The 19165-nt window shown below is 58.4% G+C and overlaps 4 protein-coding genes across 5 annotated transcripts; 3 read left to right on the forward strand and 1 right to left on the reverse strand.

Moving 5' to 3' along the window:
* Positions 1 to 2060: 2060 nt before the first annotated feature.
* Positions 2061 to 9875, forward strand: LOC119097195 (cell wall synthesis protein Wag31). The gene is made up of 8 exons (XM_037220251.1): positions 2061 to 2343; positions 4528 to 4650; positions 5460 to 5685; positions 6244 to 6365; positions 6823 to 6945; positions 8420 to 8503; positions 9241 to 9381; positions 9840 to 9875. The coding sequence occupies exons 2-8, from the start codon at positions 4534 to 4536 to the stop codon at positions 9873 to 9875; spliced, it is 849 nt and encodes a 282-aa protein (XP_037076146.1). The 5' UTR covers positions 2061 to 2343; positions 4528 to 4533.
* A 1774-nt stretch (positions 9876 to 11649) lies between these two features.
* LOC119097197 (secreted 45 kDa protein-like) lies at positions 11650 to 14067 on the forward strand. The gene is made up of 6 exons (XM_037220252.1): positions 11650 to 11681; positions 11894 to 12016; positions 12328 to 12427; positions 12781 to 12855; positions 13248 to 13365; positions 14057 to 14067. Exons 1-6 carry the CDS (start codon positions 11650 to 11652, stop codon positions 14065 to 14067), a joined length of 459 nt encoding a protein of 152 aa, XP_037076147.1.
* Positions 14068 to 14125: 58 nt separating this feature from the next.
* On the forward strand, positions 14126 to 16320 carry LOC119097606 (leucine-rich repeat and coiled-coil domain-containing protein 1-like). Its single transcript, XM_037220649.1, has 5 exons — positions 14126 to 14222; positions 14548 to 14700; positions 15056 to 15157; positions 15492 to 15605; positions 16040 to 16320. The coding sequence occupies exons 3-5, from the start codon at positions 15062 to 15064 to the stop codon at positions 16154 to 16156; spliced, it is 327 nt and encodes a 108-aa protein (XP_037076544.1). The 5' UTR covers positions 14126 to 14222; positions 14548 to 14700; positions 15056 to 15061; the 3' UTR covers positions 16157 to 16320.
* Positions 16321 to 16513: 193 nt separating this feature from the next.
* Positions 16514 to 19070, reverse strand: LOC119096892 (tetratricopeptide repeat protein 36). Of its 2 annotated transcripts, none has more exons than XM_037219883.1 (5): positions 18979 to 19070; positions 18427 to 18550; positions 17874 to 18065; positions 17243 to 17415; positions 16514 to 16981 (listed from the first exon to the last, which is right to left on the reverse strand). In XM_037219883.1, the coding sequence occupies exons 2-5, from the start codon at positions 18542 to 18544 to the stop codon at positions 16883 to 16885; spliced, it is 582 nt and encodes a 193-aa protein (XP_037075778.1). In that variant the 5' UTR covers positions 18545 to 18550; positions 18979 to 19070; the 3' UTR covers positions 16514 to 16882. The 2 variants fall into 2 exon arrangements, with proteins under 2 accessions (XP_037075778.1, XP_037075777.1); XM_037219882.1 differs by lacking the exon at positions 18979 to 19070 and adding an exon at positions 18791 to 18959.
* Between the last annotated feature and the right edge of the window lie 95 nt (positions 19071 to 19165).

Consider the following 19165-nt stretch of genomic DNA (forward strand, 5'->3'; position numbering starts at 1 on the left):
ACACAGCACGGGCTGCCAGACTGTTAGTGACGCGAAACGTGCGTAGCTTTTTCCACCCGTCACGTTTGTTTAATGCCTAGCACATTCACAACAGGCGTAGTCAAGCCCACTTCCTTCCAATGTAGTCTCGTCCGGCTACACCGTTCGTTTTAGAACTGACCTGGCACAGGGTGAGGCTAAGTGCTCAAACACTGGTACGTGCAATTTTGAACTCAGCTATCATAGTACCCCCAATTCACGGGATGTTGAAATGAAGCTTGCAGAGCGCTAACGTGCCATTCTGAGTGAAACTTTATGAACATCTAAACCTATTGGGCTGACACAAAATGAGGCTGAGTGGAAGCTGAAGAAATGCTGTGTTGTTGCCCCGACCAACGCCAAATGCCCTCTGGCATTCTGCATCCCGTCACTATCCCTGTTCAGAAAATATTCCCCTAGCCGACACGGAGTTCCTTATCGACGCAGAACTCCCTGTTAGGCACCGTGGACCCATGACCGACATAGTGCCACGATCATTGCTTCAAAGACCCAGACTGATGCACATCGCGAACCTCAGCCTTGCTCTCGCTTGAGAAATGGGCTCCCAGGATTCCGACTGACACGGAGCCGACTGTTCGGTGTTAATTGTCTCCGGGCAGCAAAGACACCTGCATTGTTTCAAACGGTCCTCAATTGGTGTTCAGGATCCTGTGATATTTCAGGTTACGGCCCCACGGGCTGTGCCGGGCCAGGACCCCGATGTGACTTATAGCCAGCCCTTCGGGCCCTCACGCCCTCCAATCAGGCTCTCGATCGCCGGCCCCGGCGAGCCCCCGGACCCATCTTTGGGCCTCTTTAAACACTGCTCTTGGCCGACTTAGGATCACTTACCAACACAGGACCCTCTAGTAGACACTGTGGGCCCCTGATAGATTCAGGGGCCCCGACCAGTGTACATCACTGGCCTCGAACTTGTCGCTGCTTTAGAAGAGGGTTCTCGGGCCCATGTGAACACGGAGCCAATTGCGCGGTACTGGTGATGTCTGACCGACATGTAAGCCCTTGTCGACTCAGGGGCCCCCCGAAAGGCGCGAAGGACCCTCTGATTGCCATCTGAGGACCCGTCCCCGCAGGTCGGGGCCTCTGAAGACTCCGTCCACCCCTACGTGCCCTCAGGCCTTCCAATCGGGTCCTTGATCGTTAGTCTCGGTGGGCCCTTCTGGCCCCTCGGGGCCTGAGGAGAGGCGGGGGGGGGGGAGGGGGGCTCGTGCTCTGTGCCTTCCCTCCTCAGCGTGCGCCACTGGTACAACATCTGTGATTTATCTATGGTGTGGTATTCGACAGATAGATGATGAAAAATGCAGTTTTCAAACGCTAATGGTCGTTTTCCTACACACAAACCGCCAACCGGGAGTCGGAGCGTCAGAGGTTCTTACCGCGGGCGGCAGGTTAGAGGAATAGGCCCTGCCCTCCAACTTCGGACAGCATTGACCATTAACTCTATGACTGTGCATGGAAAGGAGGGAGGTAGAAATCACCATGTGTTCCACTGCGACTGGTTCGTTCCGAGACAAATATCGCACTACACTTACAACACACTGCAAAATACAGAACAGCCTTCGCCCCGAATACATCACTGACTATTCGAAATAGCAGTACCTCCGATATTTTCAATAATAAACGATTCATACTTCCTACTATACCTTCGACCGCCTTTGCGCCTGCTCTAAAGCGTCAGGCCGTCGTCATGGCAACCGGTGGACCCGTCGGCATAAATCGCCTTAAAGTGCTGCAATCCGACATGGCGGTTCTCTAATTTACTGGCAAGCCTGAATGGAAAAGGATAAATCTCAGAAGGAATGAAAATAACTGAAGTTGAGCAAAATAGACTCAACTTACACGCAAAATCCCAGAAAGTCTTACCTTAAAGGGCAGGAATGTTTGAAAAGGCCATGAAGGTGTATCCCCGGTGACGTTAATCAGCCGAATCGTGTAAAAACGTATAGCAACATTGAGATGACAACAGCCTGAACCCATGAAGCAATCAACAAACCTTGAACAGTCGTACGTTTGCCTCGAAATTTTGTGAAGATGCATGGCTGGGGAAATGGTGTCATAGTTCAGCTTCCGCACTGTATTTGTCAAGTTTCCTTTATTTCAAAGTTTGCATTGAGTGTTAGCAACTAAATGTCGCGCACGTGGACCGTCACTTGCTTTGAAAAGCGAGAGCGGAAGCACGGCATGGTCCTTCGCTGATGCTTTTGTGAGATAAAGAAGTTATTGTTACGCTTACTTGTTGCCCAGAATATTGTTAAGTGAATGTCAAGAATGAAGAGGAGCTGTTTTCACACCTCGTTCGAATAAGTATGTTTTGCACACTTCTCAGTAAAAATGGGGAGAATTACGTGCATAGTTTCCATTGGCAGTGGAAAGAGGGTGAGGATGATCTGGTTCGATGATGGGTAACTGTGTAGATACACGCGTGAATGTTATGACACCATGCGGGTAGCAAAAGTACAGTTTCTTATTTTGTTGCTAGGGAGAGCCCTGTTGTCCCCAAATTGTTAAAAAAGCTGGTGAAATTGGGTGTATTCCGTTTTTTGCATATTTTCCCATTGGGATGCTCGTTTTCTCGTAGTAAGCCCCACACTCTTCTTCTACGAAACTACGCCCCTGGTAGGTGGGCAAATGCTTGGCCATGGACGATAGGGCTCGCCGCGGGGTTGGGGTCAAGCCTCCATCCAGGGAGCCAACCCTCCAACAGGAGGGTAACGTATGGGCGTACCTCAATACCAAGTAAAAATTTAGCGATGTGATGCTGCATAAGGTCATAAAAAGCTGCATTCCCCTGTACTTTGCCACAGTCGCTCCTCCCCAACGTGCCGGAGGTTGCCCACGCTTACGAGTGGGCGTTACGTGAAAAAGCCTAAAAATATACATGCAACACAGAGCCGCAGCGGGTTGGCAGGCTTTTCATCCTTTGGGGAGAGCCGAAACCTGCCTGTCAAAACGGATCCCAGGCTGGACTTCTCGATTACCTGACCTGCTTCACATACCAGCTCAGCTGTCCGCAAATTGGGCGCGAAGCAGAGCGTATGCAGGGGCGTATCAGATAGGCTCACTGGATCCAGTGAAACAGAATGTTATCAAAGATGAGAAGGGGGGGGGGGGGGGGTGCGGCGGCTCCATGGGCCTCATTCTTAGCGAGCTGGAATTGCGCTTTTGGTTACCGAGACGCTGCAGGTTCTAGTATTTGAGACATTCGTGTTTGAGTCTACGGCGCTGTTAATTCGAGGCTGTCTTAATTTTCGAGAGTTTCGCGTCGTTTGCGATAGTCAGCGCTAAAGCTGCCAGTGGTGAGGACTCGCAGTTCACTTCTATGTACATGAGTTGTGAAAAAATGCAACTCCCAGTGCGTGAAAGCATAGCACTGAAGGCTATAATAAAAAGCAGCGGTCTGGTTGGCTAAGAATTTAACCCACGACATATTTCATAAGTCGTGCAAAAAGTGCGTTGCCTATGTAACAAGTCATTTAGATTGCCTCGATAATTGGCTTGATCCCTGACGTAGCCTGGCAATCTCGGGTAAATTGAATTAAGTAAAAGATGGTCGAGCATATTTAGTGTTGGCGTTTCCAGATTGATTGGTTTGCGGAATACATTGCAGCATACAGCACGCGTTACCTTGCTTGAACCGATATGACTCAAAACATGCGCAGATCAACTTTAACTTCTCCAAGACGAACATTTCCTTGGAATCAGCATACAAAACACCCATCGAAGCACGTATAGGTGATCTGAAGGTGGTGGGCTTGCGAAATGTGTTTCATGCTAAGTTGACCTCAGATAACGCAAACCGGGCGTTAACCCGCCCAACTCTTATGCCAATAATATCACTTGTAGCATGGCAAAACCATGAATTAGCTCGTCATAACTAATTTGAATTACAAGAAGCCACATTGGGAGCAACATACTTTCAGGTATGACCGCGGCCCGCATGACTTAATTTGGCCAGTGGCGACCTTGAAATTGACCCAGAACAAAAGGCCTGATGCGTTGGAATTAGGCGAGCAGCCCAGCACTACCACGCCCGTATCCCAGGTTCCAATGCCCCCATCGCTAGCGGCGGCACGCGTTTCAAACGTGTCAAACGGCAGCACCGTGCCGGTTGGAGGAGACAGCAGGCATATGAATGAGTTGTGACGCTTAGGGATCCATTGATCCCTAAGCGTGGATCCGTAAGGATCCATAGGCACCATTGCTTATCAAAGTTGCCCGCAATAGCGGAGAAGGCACCCTAAGAAGCTCTGCATGTGGTTCTTCGGTCTGGCGGTACGAGAGCAGTCGGCCCTGAATCTGTGCTGACGGTTCTGTAATGGCGCGCACTATGACGTCAGCCAATACTCCGCCGCCGCCGAATCGTGCGTATATTCACCGGATGCATTGCAGGCCAGCGGGGCAACTGTGTGCTGTCGCTGTGCGGTCGACGATGGCGCTGTCAGCGACGTCACTCGGCAGGCTGACAGCGGTGTGCTTGGCGCTCGGCAGGGAACGATGTGGAGCGAGGGCTCGGGATCTCTGCCGGACCCGGACACACTCATCCAGTTCCTGCTCACACCCATGAACAAATCAGGCAACGAAGATTCCGCAGCTAGAAAAAATGAGACACAGGTACATCGCAGTGACAACTTTATGGAATCGGTGGGACGGGGATCCAGCGCAGACGAAAAGCTAGTCTTTTATCCTGGTCGGCAGCAGTAGCACCATTCACCCGTTTCGTGATTGGCGGTCCATTGGTTGGAGCGCGAGTCCACCAATCGCCGCAGCTTGGATTCGAAGCTCAAAGCCGCCAAACGCTTTCAAGGATAGGCACATACATAACAGTACGTTAAACAGCATGAGGTCCTGTTCATGGCCACCGACCTGCTTGCTTGGTCCTGTTTGCACCTGACGGTCCCAGAGAAATAGCCTGCCGAGACGTGTAAACGATAGTGTCTATGACAAGTGCGGCACTCCGAACAAGTAGCTTGTGTGCGTCTCAAAATACATCCTTACTCTCGGTTGGGAACGTTGCAATGTTTTCGCAAGTATGTCAACAATATTCTGTGGACTGGCGGGATTATAGCACATTACGTAGATTTCAAGCCTAATAAGTGGATCAATTTGGTTTGCGGTGAAAATTAACCTTCTGGGGAGGAAGCCCGAGCGTCTCCCGAGCTTCCTAGTGCCTCCCCAGCTTTCCAGTGTCTCCCAAGCTTCCGGGTATCTCCCAAGCTTCTAAACGTCTCCCGAGCTTCGAAGTGTTTCCCAAGCTTCCTAGTGTCTCCAAACTTCGAGTGTCTCCCAAAATTCCGAGTGTCTCCCGAGCTTTCGAGTGTCCCACGAGCGACAGCTGTCGTGCGCTTGGGAGGTCGGCTGAAAGACCTGCACTGTGACCTGTATGCGTCTCTTCCGCCTGTCGACGCCTGCGCGGTGGGCAGGCCAGCGCGCCGATCGGCGAAGGCGACGACGGCGTTCAGCGACGCATCTCGCGGCTTGAGCAGCGTTTGGACGCGATGAGGTCGTCCTCACAGCTATCGTCACAGTCGCAGCCACAGCCGCAGCCGCAGCCGCAGCCGCAGCCGCAGCCGCAGCCGTCGCAGCAGTCGCGGTCTCCGTCGCCGCCCGTGAAGGACGGATCCAGGGAGAAGCGCGTGACGTTCGCAGGTGGGCGCCGCTGTCGGAGCTGATCCCACCGAGGCGTCGCTCCAGCCCATCAGCGACGGGGGCGATCGTCGCCGTGTTCATGTGCCTGCCGATCCGTTATTCGTATGTGAATAGTGGCGTTGGCTTTTTCACGAAGGTTTAGGGCGTAAAGTGGCCTGACAGATTCCAAAATGTTTCGTAAAGTCGTGCATGGATGCTCACTTTTTTGCGTGGTTGCGGTCCAACACCTACAGCTTCCTTTTATTTTTTCTCATTTAAGAGGGCCATTTCTTCCGGAAATGATTCTTGACAATCCCTGGGGAGCCTAAACGTTTCTGTACAACTTGTCGAAACATTACATTTTAAACAGCGCGAATTGTTCAAAACATTTAACGCAAAAGCCATTAACGAAAGTGGCTATTGCTCCCTGTTCCTTGCTCATGCACGTGACATGCCGAAACGCGCCTTGTTCCGATATCGCTCACGTTCAGCAGAATATCTGGTGAACATTTGTGGAGGTGATTTCCACAGCATCTGTGACCGCACGCCGCGTGCGTGACATCGTTTCCGCGTTGTCAGTGAGCGCCAGCGAGAGGTCGACATCAGACTCGGAGGCGATGACGGCCGAGCTGCCGTCCGACCCGGAGATCCTCGCCATGCTCACGCCGCAGCAGTGCAAGCTATGCAACGCCTACGCTCAGGTGATGACCACCCTGCTGCCTGCTCCTGTCGCGTTAGGCGCCTGCTGCCGTCCTGCCGTCCCGCGACACCGGACGCCGGGAGTATGCCGTTTGGGCGACGGTTTCAGACCCGTGCCACGTGACAGGAACGCGTTTTAAGAGATGACAACCCTGATATCCTATCGTTGCCTCCTGAATTCGGCGCGTTCTGGTGATAGGGTTTGGTGCGGCGCGAACGCACCTTCGGCATCAGTGTGCTGCCCGTTGCTTTGTTGGTGACCCGTGCGATGTACCAGTCGTAGCCGTTCAGGCTGTCCTCCGACGCCTGGTGAACCGATGTCTACCAGCTGACGGATACTTCCCCTCACCACGTCCGACCCCCCCCCCCCCCCTCCACTCTACGGCGGCGTGTGCGTTCGCCAAGCGTGTGTGCTCGTCTGACTATGCGTGCCGTGACCCGACGGTCGGCGGCGCTCAGCGGTACCGCGAGGAGCAGCGCGAGCGTGTCAAGCAGGAGGTGACGGCGGCCACCCTGGGCCAGGCCCTCTGCGGCACCGAGGCCGAGCGGGACAAGCTCAAGTCGGGCCTGGCGCACATCCAGGTGAGCTCGGGTCTCCGGGGTCCGGCTCGCGCGCGGCGGCGTGGGGACCGGACGTCGCGGTGACATGGACGCGGCTGCTGGGAGCTGTTGGAGAGCCACGTCGTCCACACTGGCTGATCTGTTGACGTACCGGGAAAATGTCAGCACATTCGGCAGTCTCCGAAATGACGGATTTTGCGTAATGAGAATATAATATGGACTTCCAGCTGGATGCCTGTGGCTATCACGAAAACCGCTTCACAACGGCTCCATTGAAGGATTGGTTATTCACTGGAAAGATATTATGTGCAACGTGACCCCCACCCCAACCCACACACTTTACGTTTCGGGTTTGTCGCTGCATGAGCGGCACACATTGCTGTCATGCCTGGCTTGACTCCTCTTCACCTCTTCCTTATGAAGGAGACACACGAGACCAGCTCTGTCCGGCCGTGATTTAGCGGGCTTGTATGAGGCGGGGATGTACGAGATTCGATCCGGCCGGAGCAGTATCTCCGAGGCGTGACACATGGGACGCGTCAGCGAGCCGGCACCGGCCGTAAATCAGCCCAGGCGGCCTCCGTGGCCGCCTCGCGGGCCATGAGCGCAGCGGGCATCCTCCGGGCACGGCACCGGTATCCCCCCAGTCATCCCCTGGTCACGGCACCGACATCCCCCCAGTTATCCCCCCCCCCCCTGTCATCCCCCCGTCATTGCCGGTCATCCTCCGTTCATCTCCCGATCATCCCCCGTCATCCCCCGGTCGCGACATCAATATCCACCAGTTATCTCCCGGTCATCCCCCGGTCATCCCCGGTCACCCCTGGTCATCCTCCGGTCATCCTCCGGTCATTCCCCAGTCATCTCCCGGTTATCCTCCGGTCATCTCCCAGTCATCCCGCGGTCACGACACCAGCATCCCCTCCCCGTCATCCTCCGGTCATTCCCCGGGCATTTCCCGGTCACGGACGGGCGCTGGGAACACACGGAATGAAGCGGATGGACAGCAGTTACACCGCGGTGGCCGACACTTAAGCCCTTGTTGCTGCTGGGTCCCATAGTCGACTTCATCAGCGGCGGAACGCAAAGTCAATTTGGGGCTTTTGAGCCGCTTCACTGTCGTCCTTAGACGGCCGCACCATACCGCGGCCGCCTGTAGCGGCGGCTCGGCGCACGTGGGATCAGCTCCACACGGAGCGTGGCTGCGGGGGGCTGGCAGTGAGCATGACAATGCTTCCTGGGGCCCTCTCTCAGGAAGCGAGCAGAGTCGTTTAGAACCGGCAGAAAACGGATGTATCCTCCGGAGACTGCGATTTGTTGAAAGGGGAGAGGGGGGGGGAGACTGATGGCGAGAGGGGCAGATTCCAAATGTCTGGAGACGGTCGTCATCGCCAGAGGGTGACGCCAAAACGCCGATCTCCGATGTAACGCCGATGTCCTGTCGGAGGGGGGGGGGGGCGCCTCCCAGGACTGAGGGGTGCTGGCCTGTCCTCAGAACGAGATCCAGAGGATGAAGGAGGAGACGGTGCGCCTGGAGTCGACCCGCGAGAAGACGTCCCGAGAGCTGCGACGCTCAGAGGTGGGCGCGGGCTTGCCGGCCGCGGGACGCGCGACACTGCACCGCGAACGGGTTCCTCTAATGCAGAAGGCTGGTGACCACGGGCGATAAGGCGCACTGATGGGGTGGCGCCGTGAATTAATGTGTCCTGTCCGACTGGACGGTAAACACGGCTTTGTCCCTGGGCTGGCTGCAGGGCCTGATTGTGTCGTGTTCATCGACACCCATTTCACGGCGCTGACGTGGTACGAGAATAAGTTACGTGACACCTTACGCGTAATTAGCCATCTGCACGTACCTCATCTCGGCGCGCGGCGCACCGCATCGAGCGCAATGGTCGCACGGGGTCGTTGCAAGACTGCCTAAATGATATTCCACCGGCAGGATCGCACCGTTGTCTTTCGTTGCGTCACTCAACCTCCGATATCATGCACGCATGACCGATGCAGTTGTGTCTGCTGCTAGTGCAGTTGTGTTAGTTGCTAGTGCACTTATGTCAGCTGTCAGTGCAGAAGTGTCAGCTACTTGTGCAGCAATGTCATCTACTAGTGCAGTAGTGTCATCTTCTAGTGCAGTCGTGCCATCTATAAGTGCAGCAGTATCATCTACTTGCGCTCTAGTGTAGGTTTCTAGTGCAGTTGTGTCATTAGCTGGTGTGGAAGTGTCAGCTCGGCGGTGGGGTACCTTACATGCCATGACATGACATCAGCCGTGCCGCCTCTGATCGCCCTTGACCTGCACTCTGACCTCGGCCTCAGGAGGACCGCAGCGATCTGCAGCTGAAGCTGAAGGTCATGTCGGAGTGTGTGCGGAAGCGGGACCTGGAGCTGTCGATCCAGCGGCAGGCGCTGGACGACCGCGACCGGCGGCTCAAGGACGCTCAAAACGAGGGGCACGCGGTACGGGCCGCGCGGTCTGGCCGGTCGGGGGCGCGACGGCCGACTGCCGCCGACGGCAGCCGCCAGCGTAGAGTCGGCGGTCGCGCAGCGCTGGCTGGAAGGCGTTGGACGGGTGACAGTCAGGGCACGAGCGGGGTGGCTGACGCTGTGCTGCGGTGGGGGAACACGGCCGCACGTCTCCCGAGAGGAGTTTCTGCGGCGGGCTGGGCGGTACAGGCTCGCGACGTCGGAGGCACTCTCGCGTTTCACGGCAACCGAAGCTGCATTCGAGTCGGCGGTGCTTCGTTCGTAGTCCAGACGCACAGTCGCGAGGCATGGCCACGGCACTTGTGCCGCTGCGGCCGGTAATCAGCCTCGCTCGAGCACTAGGTAGGCGGGGGGGGGGGGGGGGAGGGCACACTGAACACAGGGAGCTGCTGCCACCGCCCTTAAATGAGGCTAACCCGTGCCATGACCAGTGCCCGCAAATTGAACATGGCATGTTCATATATTAGCCGATAGAATCACCATCCACTCACAAAAGAGTAATATCTGACAACTTGGAAGTTTGCCTGCAGCTGTGATCTTCACTACGACGCTTCGCATTCGCCTCAGGGTGTCACAGTAAGCATGGCCCACCTGTTTGCTGCCGTGACTGAAGCTCCGTTCAGGGGTACCTGCAGCGTAAGTATGACGTCACGCCCGCAGTTTCCACCCCCGCGCTGGGCTCCTGTAGCAGTGACTGGGGTTTAAGGGCGCGTCACTTGCTGAGGTTACGCGCTTGCGTCACTGGGCTTCTGAATGATCTCCACTGTGATTGGTCGTGGAAGCAGCTGCGGCAGCAGCAGCTTCGGTGTCAGCGGCATCGCTGTGAGCAAGGCTGTGATGCAAATCACGCTTGGGAGTGCATACGGAAGGACGACTACTCCCCTTCCCCTGCACTGGTAGTTCGTGATTCACTCCAGTAATATCTCGGTTATTCTTCTTGGCAGTTGGGTGTCCGGTGGTTGTGCTTCGTAGGACGGGGTTGCATCTGGTTCGTACCGCTCAGGCTAATGCACAACTGCTTCGTTCCAGGCCGACGTCGGGCCAAGCGCCTGTGTGCGATGGTTGGGTCAAGCGCCTGTGTGTGGCGGTTGGGCCAAGCGCCCGTGTGTCGTGGTCGGGGCAAGCGCCTGTGTGGTGGCCGGGACAAGCGCCTGCGTGTGAGGATCGGTGCAAGCGCCTGTGTGTGGTGATCGGGCCAAGCGCCTGCGTGTGGTGGTCGTGCCAAGCGCCTGTGTGTGGTGGTTGGGTCAAGCGCCTTTGTACGGTGGTCGGGTCAAGCACCTGTGTGTGGTGGTCGGGCCAAGCACCTGTGTGTGGTGGTCGGGCCAAGCGCCTGTGTTTGGTGGTCGGGTCAAGCGCCTGTGTGTGGTGGTCGGGCCGAGCGCCTGTGTGTAGTGGTTGGGTCAAGCGCCTGTGTGTGGCGGTCGGGCCAAGCGCCTGTGTGTGGTGGTCGGGCCAAGCGCCTGTGTGTGGTGATCGGGCCTTAAAGATCGCTCGTTCTGGGCCTCGTGCCCAGCACCGCTCGGTTACAACACATTTCCGCCTGTTATGACGCCAGTGCCAGCATGCGGGCGGCTCTCGTGACGTTCGCCTGGTGGACGATTCATCGTTTCCTCTGATTTGCAGACGACCAATAAGCTGATGATGGCCCAGGAGCATCTTCACCACCTGAAGACGGACGGCACCAGCCAGGCGCAGAAAATCAGCGAGCTCAAGGACCTATTGGCCGAGAGGGAGAAGCAGCACATGGCTGAGATGAAGAAAAAGTGATTGGTTCCGTAGACGCCAGCAGCCGCGCTTGGGCCAAACCTTCTGCGCATTCATGCGCACAATGATTGAATGTTTATTCCCACATCACATCCACACTAACACGTTGGGATTCCTCATTTACTTGATCCGCTTTTTAAAAACGGCACAGCGTGTTGCGTTAACTCGTTAGGAGTGTTTGCTGTATACGTATTGAGTCTGCGCCGGCGAAGATTGTGGGGAGGTAGCAGGGCCGCCGGTGCAGGTCGTAAGGCTCTCGTGCCCTAACGCCCTCACGCTCTCGCGCCCTCACACCCTCACGCTCTCACGCCTCACGCCCGCGCCCGCGCCAGGCATTGCGCCGACAACCCGACCGTGCAGAAGCTGATCTCCAAGGCGGTGGAGGAGGCGCGCGCCGCCTGTCAGAAGGAGGCGGCAGCCGTCCGCGCCAAGGCCGACAAGGAGGCGAACGGCCTGCGCAAGGATAACGAGAGGATGACGGCCGCGCTGGCCAAGTTCAAGGAACGGTACGTCCGGCGAATGACCGCCACACACAGTCATCCAAGGCAGGGCAGCAGACGGGCGGGCTTACACATTGGTGGTGGCGGTTTGATTGATCGTTGCGCTTAGGAAATGTTTTGACTGCCAAGCTTGTGTGTTAGATAATATTTTGACTCTCCCCGCCCCACCCGGTCCCACTCCCCTCCGGCCCACCACCGACGGCCGGCCGCGGCGGCAGGTTCACCGAGCTGGCCGACGAAAAGTCGGCGCTGGCCGAGCAGCAGGACAAGCAGAAGCGCCAGCTGAGTGAGGCGCTGGCCACCTCCAAACAGAAGGAGCAGAAGGTCACCGAGCTCAGCCAGTAAGTCCGGCCACCCCGGCCTCACGAGCTTCGACGCCCGACGGGCCGGCTCCCGCGCAACAAAACAGCCTGCGCGCACGCTGACAGGCCTAACTAGTACACTAGCAGGCACGCACACGGAATCTGTCCGGCTGGCGAGCGGCGCATCAGCTGCAAGCGCCCAGCAACGCTTGGACTTTCAGTCTGCGCGCGTTGCCCGGCGTCCGTGTGAGTTGCGTTGAGGCAGCCGTCACAGTGTGGCTCGCTGTCTGGCTGCGGATCGTGTCGCGTCGCTGCCAGCGTTGTCACGCGCTCTTCGCTGCCGCTCGCAGGACGCTGAAGACGGTGCGGCAGGAGATCGAGAAGCTGGAGGCGCAGCGGAAGAACGACCAGACGACACACAGCGCCGCCGTCGCCTTCCTGGAGAACAAGGTACGGCCCCGTGCCGCGGCGGCCGCCGGGGGAGGTTGGCGGGCATCGATGGCGCGATAATCGGTGTGACGAGTGTCGCTGATTACATCGGCTTCCAGCGTCATGGTGGGGAGACGTGATGACATCCATCCATGGGCATGCCTGCTTACCCCGATAAGCGAAACAAATCTGCCCCGGCGGTCCGATCGTGTAGTGGGGACAAGACGCCACGACAGCCTAGCAAAACGTGGACGAAGCACTGTGAGTTGCGCCGTCACACGTGACTATGACTCGCCGTGCTCGAGAGCCCCTCGGAGCTGGTGCTGCTCATCCCACAAAGTTGGACACTCGTGACCTCGGCCCGGTCCGCGCAGGTCAAACAGCTGGAGGCAGCGCAGCAGAAACAGGCGCAGGAAAAGGCTGAGATGGGCGGCGTGAAGAAGAAGCTGGTACGTCACCCTCACCCTCAATGCAAAAGCGGTCGGTGGCTTCAGGAGATTTCATTCAATTCTCCCTAAGAAGAGCAGCATTGTCTGTGGCCTCAACGAATTTAAGTCCAAACATGAGCGGAGACTATGTCAATGCCAATAATCCACCGGCCCATTGTTATCTCACGTGCGGTTTAGAGAGTGCCGCGGTTGGGTTTTGGGTGTCTGAGAACCTTTGAGGGCTATGATCTCCCGGTTACATATGACTACGCCTGCTGAACGACTCCCTGTTGAAGGTTATATCTCGACTTCAACTTTGCTATAGGCCGCTCCCTGAGCGTCCCGGTGCCGGCGCGAGGTGTGTGTCCCGTGGCACCACCGGCTCGACCTAACGGTGTGGCTGGTGCCCACAGGAGGAGACGGAGAAGCGGTGCTCGGAGGAGGCCACGCTACGCCGCGCCGGCGACGCCCGGCTCTCGGTGCTGAAGCAGCAGCTGGAGGAGATGACGGCCGAGCACACCACCGGCGCCGGCAAGCTGCAGGCGCAGCTGGACCAGCTGAGGTGCGGCGCTCCGGTCCGTCCGGCCGTCCGACGCAACTCCCACGGTCTCGCCGCCGCCGACTGTCCAACGGCCCTGTCGCGCCGTTTGTCACGCTGGTTACGGCCCTCCTTATGCATTCGCGGGTTACGGCTCGTGTCGTCATACTGCCTGCATGCCAACATCCGACAGCTGTCCACGCATGCGGGAAGCTGTGGCCCGTCCTGTTGACATCAGCGTCCCCCGTTACACCACCGTCCATCTCCCCCATCCCCTGACGTTGGCTCTCCGTCCTCTGCAATGCGTCTGTCCGGGTCCCTCGTAGTGGGCCTGTCCCACCTCCGCGGCGGTGGGTCCCTCCCGTCCCTCCTGACCGGCGGCGTCCCCCGACGCCGGACGACCCCCGGCCGGGCGCCGTCCGCGGCGGTGGGTCCCTCCCTTCCCTCCTGACCGGCGGCGTCCCCCGACGCCGGACGGCCCCCGGCCGGGCGCCGTCCGCGGCGGTGGGTCCCTCCCTTCCCTCCTGACCGGCGGCGTCCCCCGACGCCGGACCGACCCTCGGCCGGGCACCGTCCGCGGCGGTGGGTCCCTCCCGTCCCTCCTGACCGGCGGCGTCCCCCGACGCCGGACGACCCCCGGCCGGGCGCCGTTCGGGGCTGACCGGTGTCGGCGCGCGCCGCCAGGGCCGAGCTGACCAAGGCTCAGGAGGCGGCCGCCGCCAAGGAGAAGCAGGCGGCCGAGCTGTCGGACCAGCTGCGCCAGCTGCGGCAGTCGGCCGCCGCGTCCCGCGGCCGCGGCGACGCCTCGTCCGAGGTGGAGACGGAACGGCGTCGCTGTCACCGGCTGCAGGTGCGGGGAGCGAGCGGCCACTAGACAGGCAACGGGGGGACTGGACGGACGTCTACGGTGGTGCGAGGGCTGACCGGAAGCTTATCTGACATGGCGGTGTGGGGCAGGGGTTTAACGTGATGGGCGAAGGTGCGGGAGTGGAGGTGCACCACGAGTTGCACCAGCGCACCTCGTGGTGCGCTAGTGCGGGGACTGTGCGGGCTCATCCCATGTTGAGGGGATGCCACCCTTAGCGGACCCCATCCCGTGCTGAGCAGACCCCGTCCTGTGCTGAGCGGACCCCACCCCGCGCTGAGGTGCCCGACCTAACGCCGCCGGACGGCAGGTGGAGCTGGACCGGCTGTCTGAGAATAAGGCGCAGCTCATCAGCCGCCTGGAGCACGCCGAACGCGAGCTCGACCGCTGCGCCAAGAAGAACGAGGGCTGGTCCAAGCTCTGGGAGGAGAAGGTCGACCTCATCCGCAAGCTGGAGACCCAGGTCAGAGACGGCCGGCCGGTGAAGGACCGCGTCGCCTCCCGGTCACGGCGGAGCGACAGGTCGTTTCTAAGGTTCTGTGCAAAGTGCTCTGGAGTCGATCATCTGTACTGACCGCACGTGGTCAATGCTCCAGCCTGGCGTATTCGGCTCTGAAGTCCGCAGCCGCGGTCTGGCGAGCGGCGGTGCGGTCGCGTCTTCCCCCACTGCAGACGGTGCGGGGCCGCCGGCCGCGGAGAGATGGCGCACCAGTCGCAGTCCTCTCTACCGCTCAGAGATCGGACGCCCGGCGTGTGACCGTGATCCAGTGACGTCAGCGGTCGGATCCAGCGACGTCTGACCCCGCCCCGGCCGGCAGGTGAAGATGGGAAGGTCCATGAACGACGACAAGGTGGCGAACCTGCGACAGGAGCGCGACCGGGCCATGGACCTGGCCAAGCAGGCCGCCAGGAAGCTGCAGGTTACCACAGGGGGCGCCGGCCTCTGTTGTCATGGCGATGCTACCCTACCGCGGGGAGCAGGCGGGGCTCACCTGGTGCTCCAGATGGGTGGAGGGAGAGGCCGCAGCTGCCCGTCGTGTAATCATATGCCTCTTAACATTACCAAACCCTTGTGCCAGTCGTCACTTAGTGGGGGACCACCACGGCGGGCTTGGCCCTGTTACGAAGTCCGTGTCCGACTGGACGGTGCTGCCAAATCCAGATGAATCGGATCGAACTGCACCTTTGAGTTTCCCGTTATACACTATAGCTGTTTGTGCCCGGGCCCTGACTGCGCAGACCCCTCTCCGCCAGACGCTGGACTCCGAGTATCAGGCCAAGATGGACGAGATGCACGGCCTGTTCGAGGCACAGCTGGACGGCATGCGCGCCTCCAAGGACCACGAGCTTCAGAAGAGCGCCGAACGGGTGAGCAGGCACACGATACACCGCTCCTCTGACGGGCACTAGTCGCGGCTGGTCACGGCTGGCACAGCCGCCTCCGGTAGCAAGCGATGTGTCTGTGACCGTGACGACGCTGTGAATAGGGCCCGGGGTACCGTGTGAGTCGGGCCCGGTTTGCCGAGGGAGTTGGGCCCGGGGTACCGTGTGAGTCGGGCCCGGTTTGCCGGGCGAGTTGGGCCCGGGGTACCGTGTGAGTCGGGCCCGGTTTGCCGCGCGAGTTGGACTCGGGGTACCGTGTGAGTCGGGCCCGGTTTGCTTCATGAGCCGTGCACGGGGTGCCGCGTGAGTCGGGCCTGGGGTGCCAGACAAGCCAGCGTGCCTTGCGAGCCAGGGCGCTGTGTGAATCGAGTCAGTCGTGCTGCAGCTTCTCCCCGGGCCTGACGGAGCCTCACCGACAGGTGCGCGAGATCGAGGCCATGCTGCGCGAGGTGTCGGCGGAGACTGCTGCCAGCCGATCCTCGCTCGAGGACAAGATGCGACGCATCAACCTCATCACAAAGTCGTTCGAGGCGTGACGCGCCGGCCGTGCCGTGCAGCGACAAAATCGTGCAGTGTCGTGCCGTCAGGTCTGTCCCCTCCGCCGCTCTCACACCGACACACCGGTCGCCCCCGTCCCGCCGCGCCCTGCTCACAAAGCCGAGGTACACGCAGGGCAGGAAAATAAATCACTGGCGTCTGACGGGTTGTGAGGCCTCTCGCCGGCCGCTTTTGAACGGCCGGTCCTTCTAGGCAGCTGGCACGGACTGCCTGGTACCGGGCTGATGGCGAGCGGCCCGCCTGCCCCGGTTCCCCGGGTCGTGGGCACAACCCACAGTCTGCGACTGGCAGTGCATGGTACAGCCAGCCGTGAGAAGGCAGACGCATACGATCGGGGGTGTATATTGCACGACCCTCGGCCACAGCCCGATCATATGACACAATCGTATCGCTGGATGCACAGCGCAGTAAAAGCATACAATGTCCGGACAAGAAGAAGGCCTTAAGCCAAAATCTCGCCCCGAACACCTGAACGACTTTTCACCTCATTCGACAGCGCGCTTCGTCTCGTTAAGCATCATCTGGACTTGTACAACACAGCGTGTCCCTGCATGGGACACCGTTCTTCTTCGGACGGAACTATGGACGGAATATTTGCAGTTAGCGTACCTTCACCATATTTGCGCCCCTTCACTACAGCTCGTGTACCGCCGCGGCTTGTGGCGGCATCAAGCGGCTCTACGTGTCGGTGATGCCTCGCCCCCTCATGTCTTCGGGCCGCTAACCTCGCCCTCGCGCAGCTTGCTCATCACCTCGCTCAACATGCGGTTGCAAAGTGCGGCGTACGGGTTGAGGGCCACCAGCTGCAGAGGCGAAAGTACGACAGACGCTTGTTATCAAAATCATGATATACAAGATAAAACAAAGATAGGTTTTCGAACTCATGGCACCTAAATTATTTCAGGCTTGAGTTCGACACAGTTGTGAGAGCATACACTGAGAAGAGAATGTTGTTCGCGGAGTGCCAACCACAAAGCACGTAAAACATCGTTTCGGGGAAACCAAAGACCGCCACCATACCTCGCGAATGTCCGCGCGGTGGCTGCGGCAGAAGGCGAACGCACCTGAGTTTTGGCGAACTGGCTGCCGAGCTGCGCGGCGCGCCGGTAGTCGTCAAGCGCCAGCTCCTGCTGTCCGGCCAGCTGGTGCAGCTGGGCACGCTGGCAGAGCGCCTGGCGGCCGGCCAGGCCGCGCGCCTCACTCAGCTCCACCGCCCGCTCGGCGTCACCCATCGCCTCTGTAACGGCAACGGGGCTCACTGAGCGCCTCTGTAACGGCAACGGGGCTTAATGGGCGCCTCTGCAACGGCAACGAGGCTCACTGAGCGCCTCTGTAACGGCAACGGGACTCACTGAGCGCCTCTGTAACGGCGGCGGGCATCACCGAGCGCCTCTGTAACGGCGGCGGGCGTCGCCGAGCGCCTCCGTAACGGCGACGGGTGTCACCAAGCTCTGTAACGGCGGCAGGCGTCGCTGAGCGCCTCTGTACCGGCGGCAAGCGTCACGGAGCGTCTCCGTAACGACGTCACGCAACACATCTGTTACGGCGGCCCTCATCGCCTCTGTAACAGCATCACAGACCGCATCTTTGCCAGCGCCCAGCGCCACTCATCGCCTGGGGAGGAGAGGGCGATCTATTCTCCAATGGTCGGGAGCATCCCGTCGCCTTGTCCAGGCCTCCCTGAACGCCGCTCACCGTTGTTGCGGTGCATGAGACGCAGCAGCTGGGCGCGGTTGTTATAGGGCGAGGCGCGCTGGGGCGCCAGCGTGACGGCCTCAGTAAGCAGGCGTAGCGCGGCCTCCTGGTCCCCCTCCTCAGCGGTCCTCACCGCCTGCAGCTCCAATTCGCGCGAGCGCTGACTTTCGGGCGAGTCGCTCTCGGCTGGACCTGGCCGCACCAACCAGACCATGCAGTACAAGCAATGGCTTGGTTCAGCCTGGCTGCACCAACTGGGCCACACAGTACAAACAACAGCTTGGCCAGAACTGGATGCACCAGCATGAGCAGACTGTGCAAGCAATGACTTGGTGGCAGCCAGACTACATTACAAATGATGTGCACAGATTGCTGGTGAAGCATCAGTTTGACCAAGTTTATGATTACAGGCATTATTTTAAGCTCAAGAATGAACTTGCATGCTAAAACAAGTGGCAATAAAAAATGGAGATAACTGATAAAGGAGTGGTATCACCAATTCTAAGCCATTAACATTCCCAAAAATATGCCAAGTCCACTATCAAATACATACCATCTAGCTCAATGGCTGATATCTCTGAAGGAAGTGAATCAAAGTTGGAAACATCACCCAGTGGTAGAGTTGGGTCTAAAATACTGTTGAGAACTGCTTTATCATGTTCTGTTGACATGGTTATCTGCAATAATGCCAAAATGTCATATGTCATAGCAAAGATAACAAGCCACATAGATTACAACAGAGCACATGGGTTTCTGAAATCCCCATGAAGCGATTTCAGCAACTGCACACGCACACACACACACACACACGCACGCACGCACGCACGCACGCACGCACGCACGCACGCACACACACACACACACACACACACACACACACACACACACACACACACACACACACACACACACACGACCCATTGGTATGTGCAGATCATGGTATGATCATATGAGGGCAGTCATGTCCGCATGATACTTGGCTGCTACTTTCGAGGACTTCGTTAAGGCCAAAACCTTACACAAAATTTCACGGATTTAAGCATGGCTTCAGGTAAGCAGAAATGAACGCATCAATCTCGTAAGCAACTTATAGCTCTATACGCACCAGGCAGAATTTCGAAGCTCACTTGTCAGCAAGACCACTTTCCGCACAATAACACGGGGCCTCATACGTCCTTGACGCGACCCAGACGAGACCAACGCAGTCGACAGCAAAGGTTGTCTGTTGTCAGTGTGCTTGAAACGCGCGTGTTCTTGGCTGCGAGCGAAATATTATCGTTTTGATTGGTTGT

This window comes from Pollicipes pollicipes, unplaced genomic scaffold (genome assembly GCF_011947565.3).
Source record: "Pollicipes pollicipes isolate AB1234 unplaced genomic scaffold, Ppol_2.1 Scaffold_4295;HRSCAF=5057_pilon_pilon_pilon, whole genome shotgun sequence".
Lineage (NCBI taxonomy): Eukaryota > Metazoa > Arthropoda > Thecostraca > Pollicipedomorpha > Pollicipedidae > Pollicipes > Pollicipes pollicipes.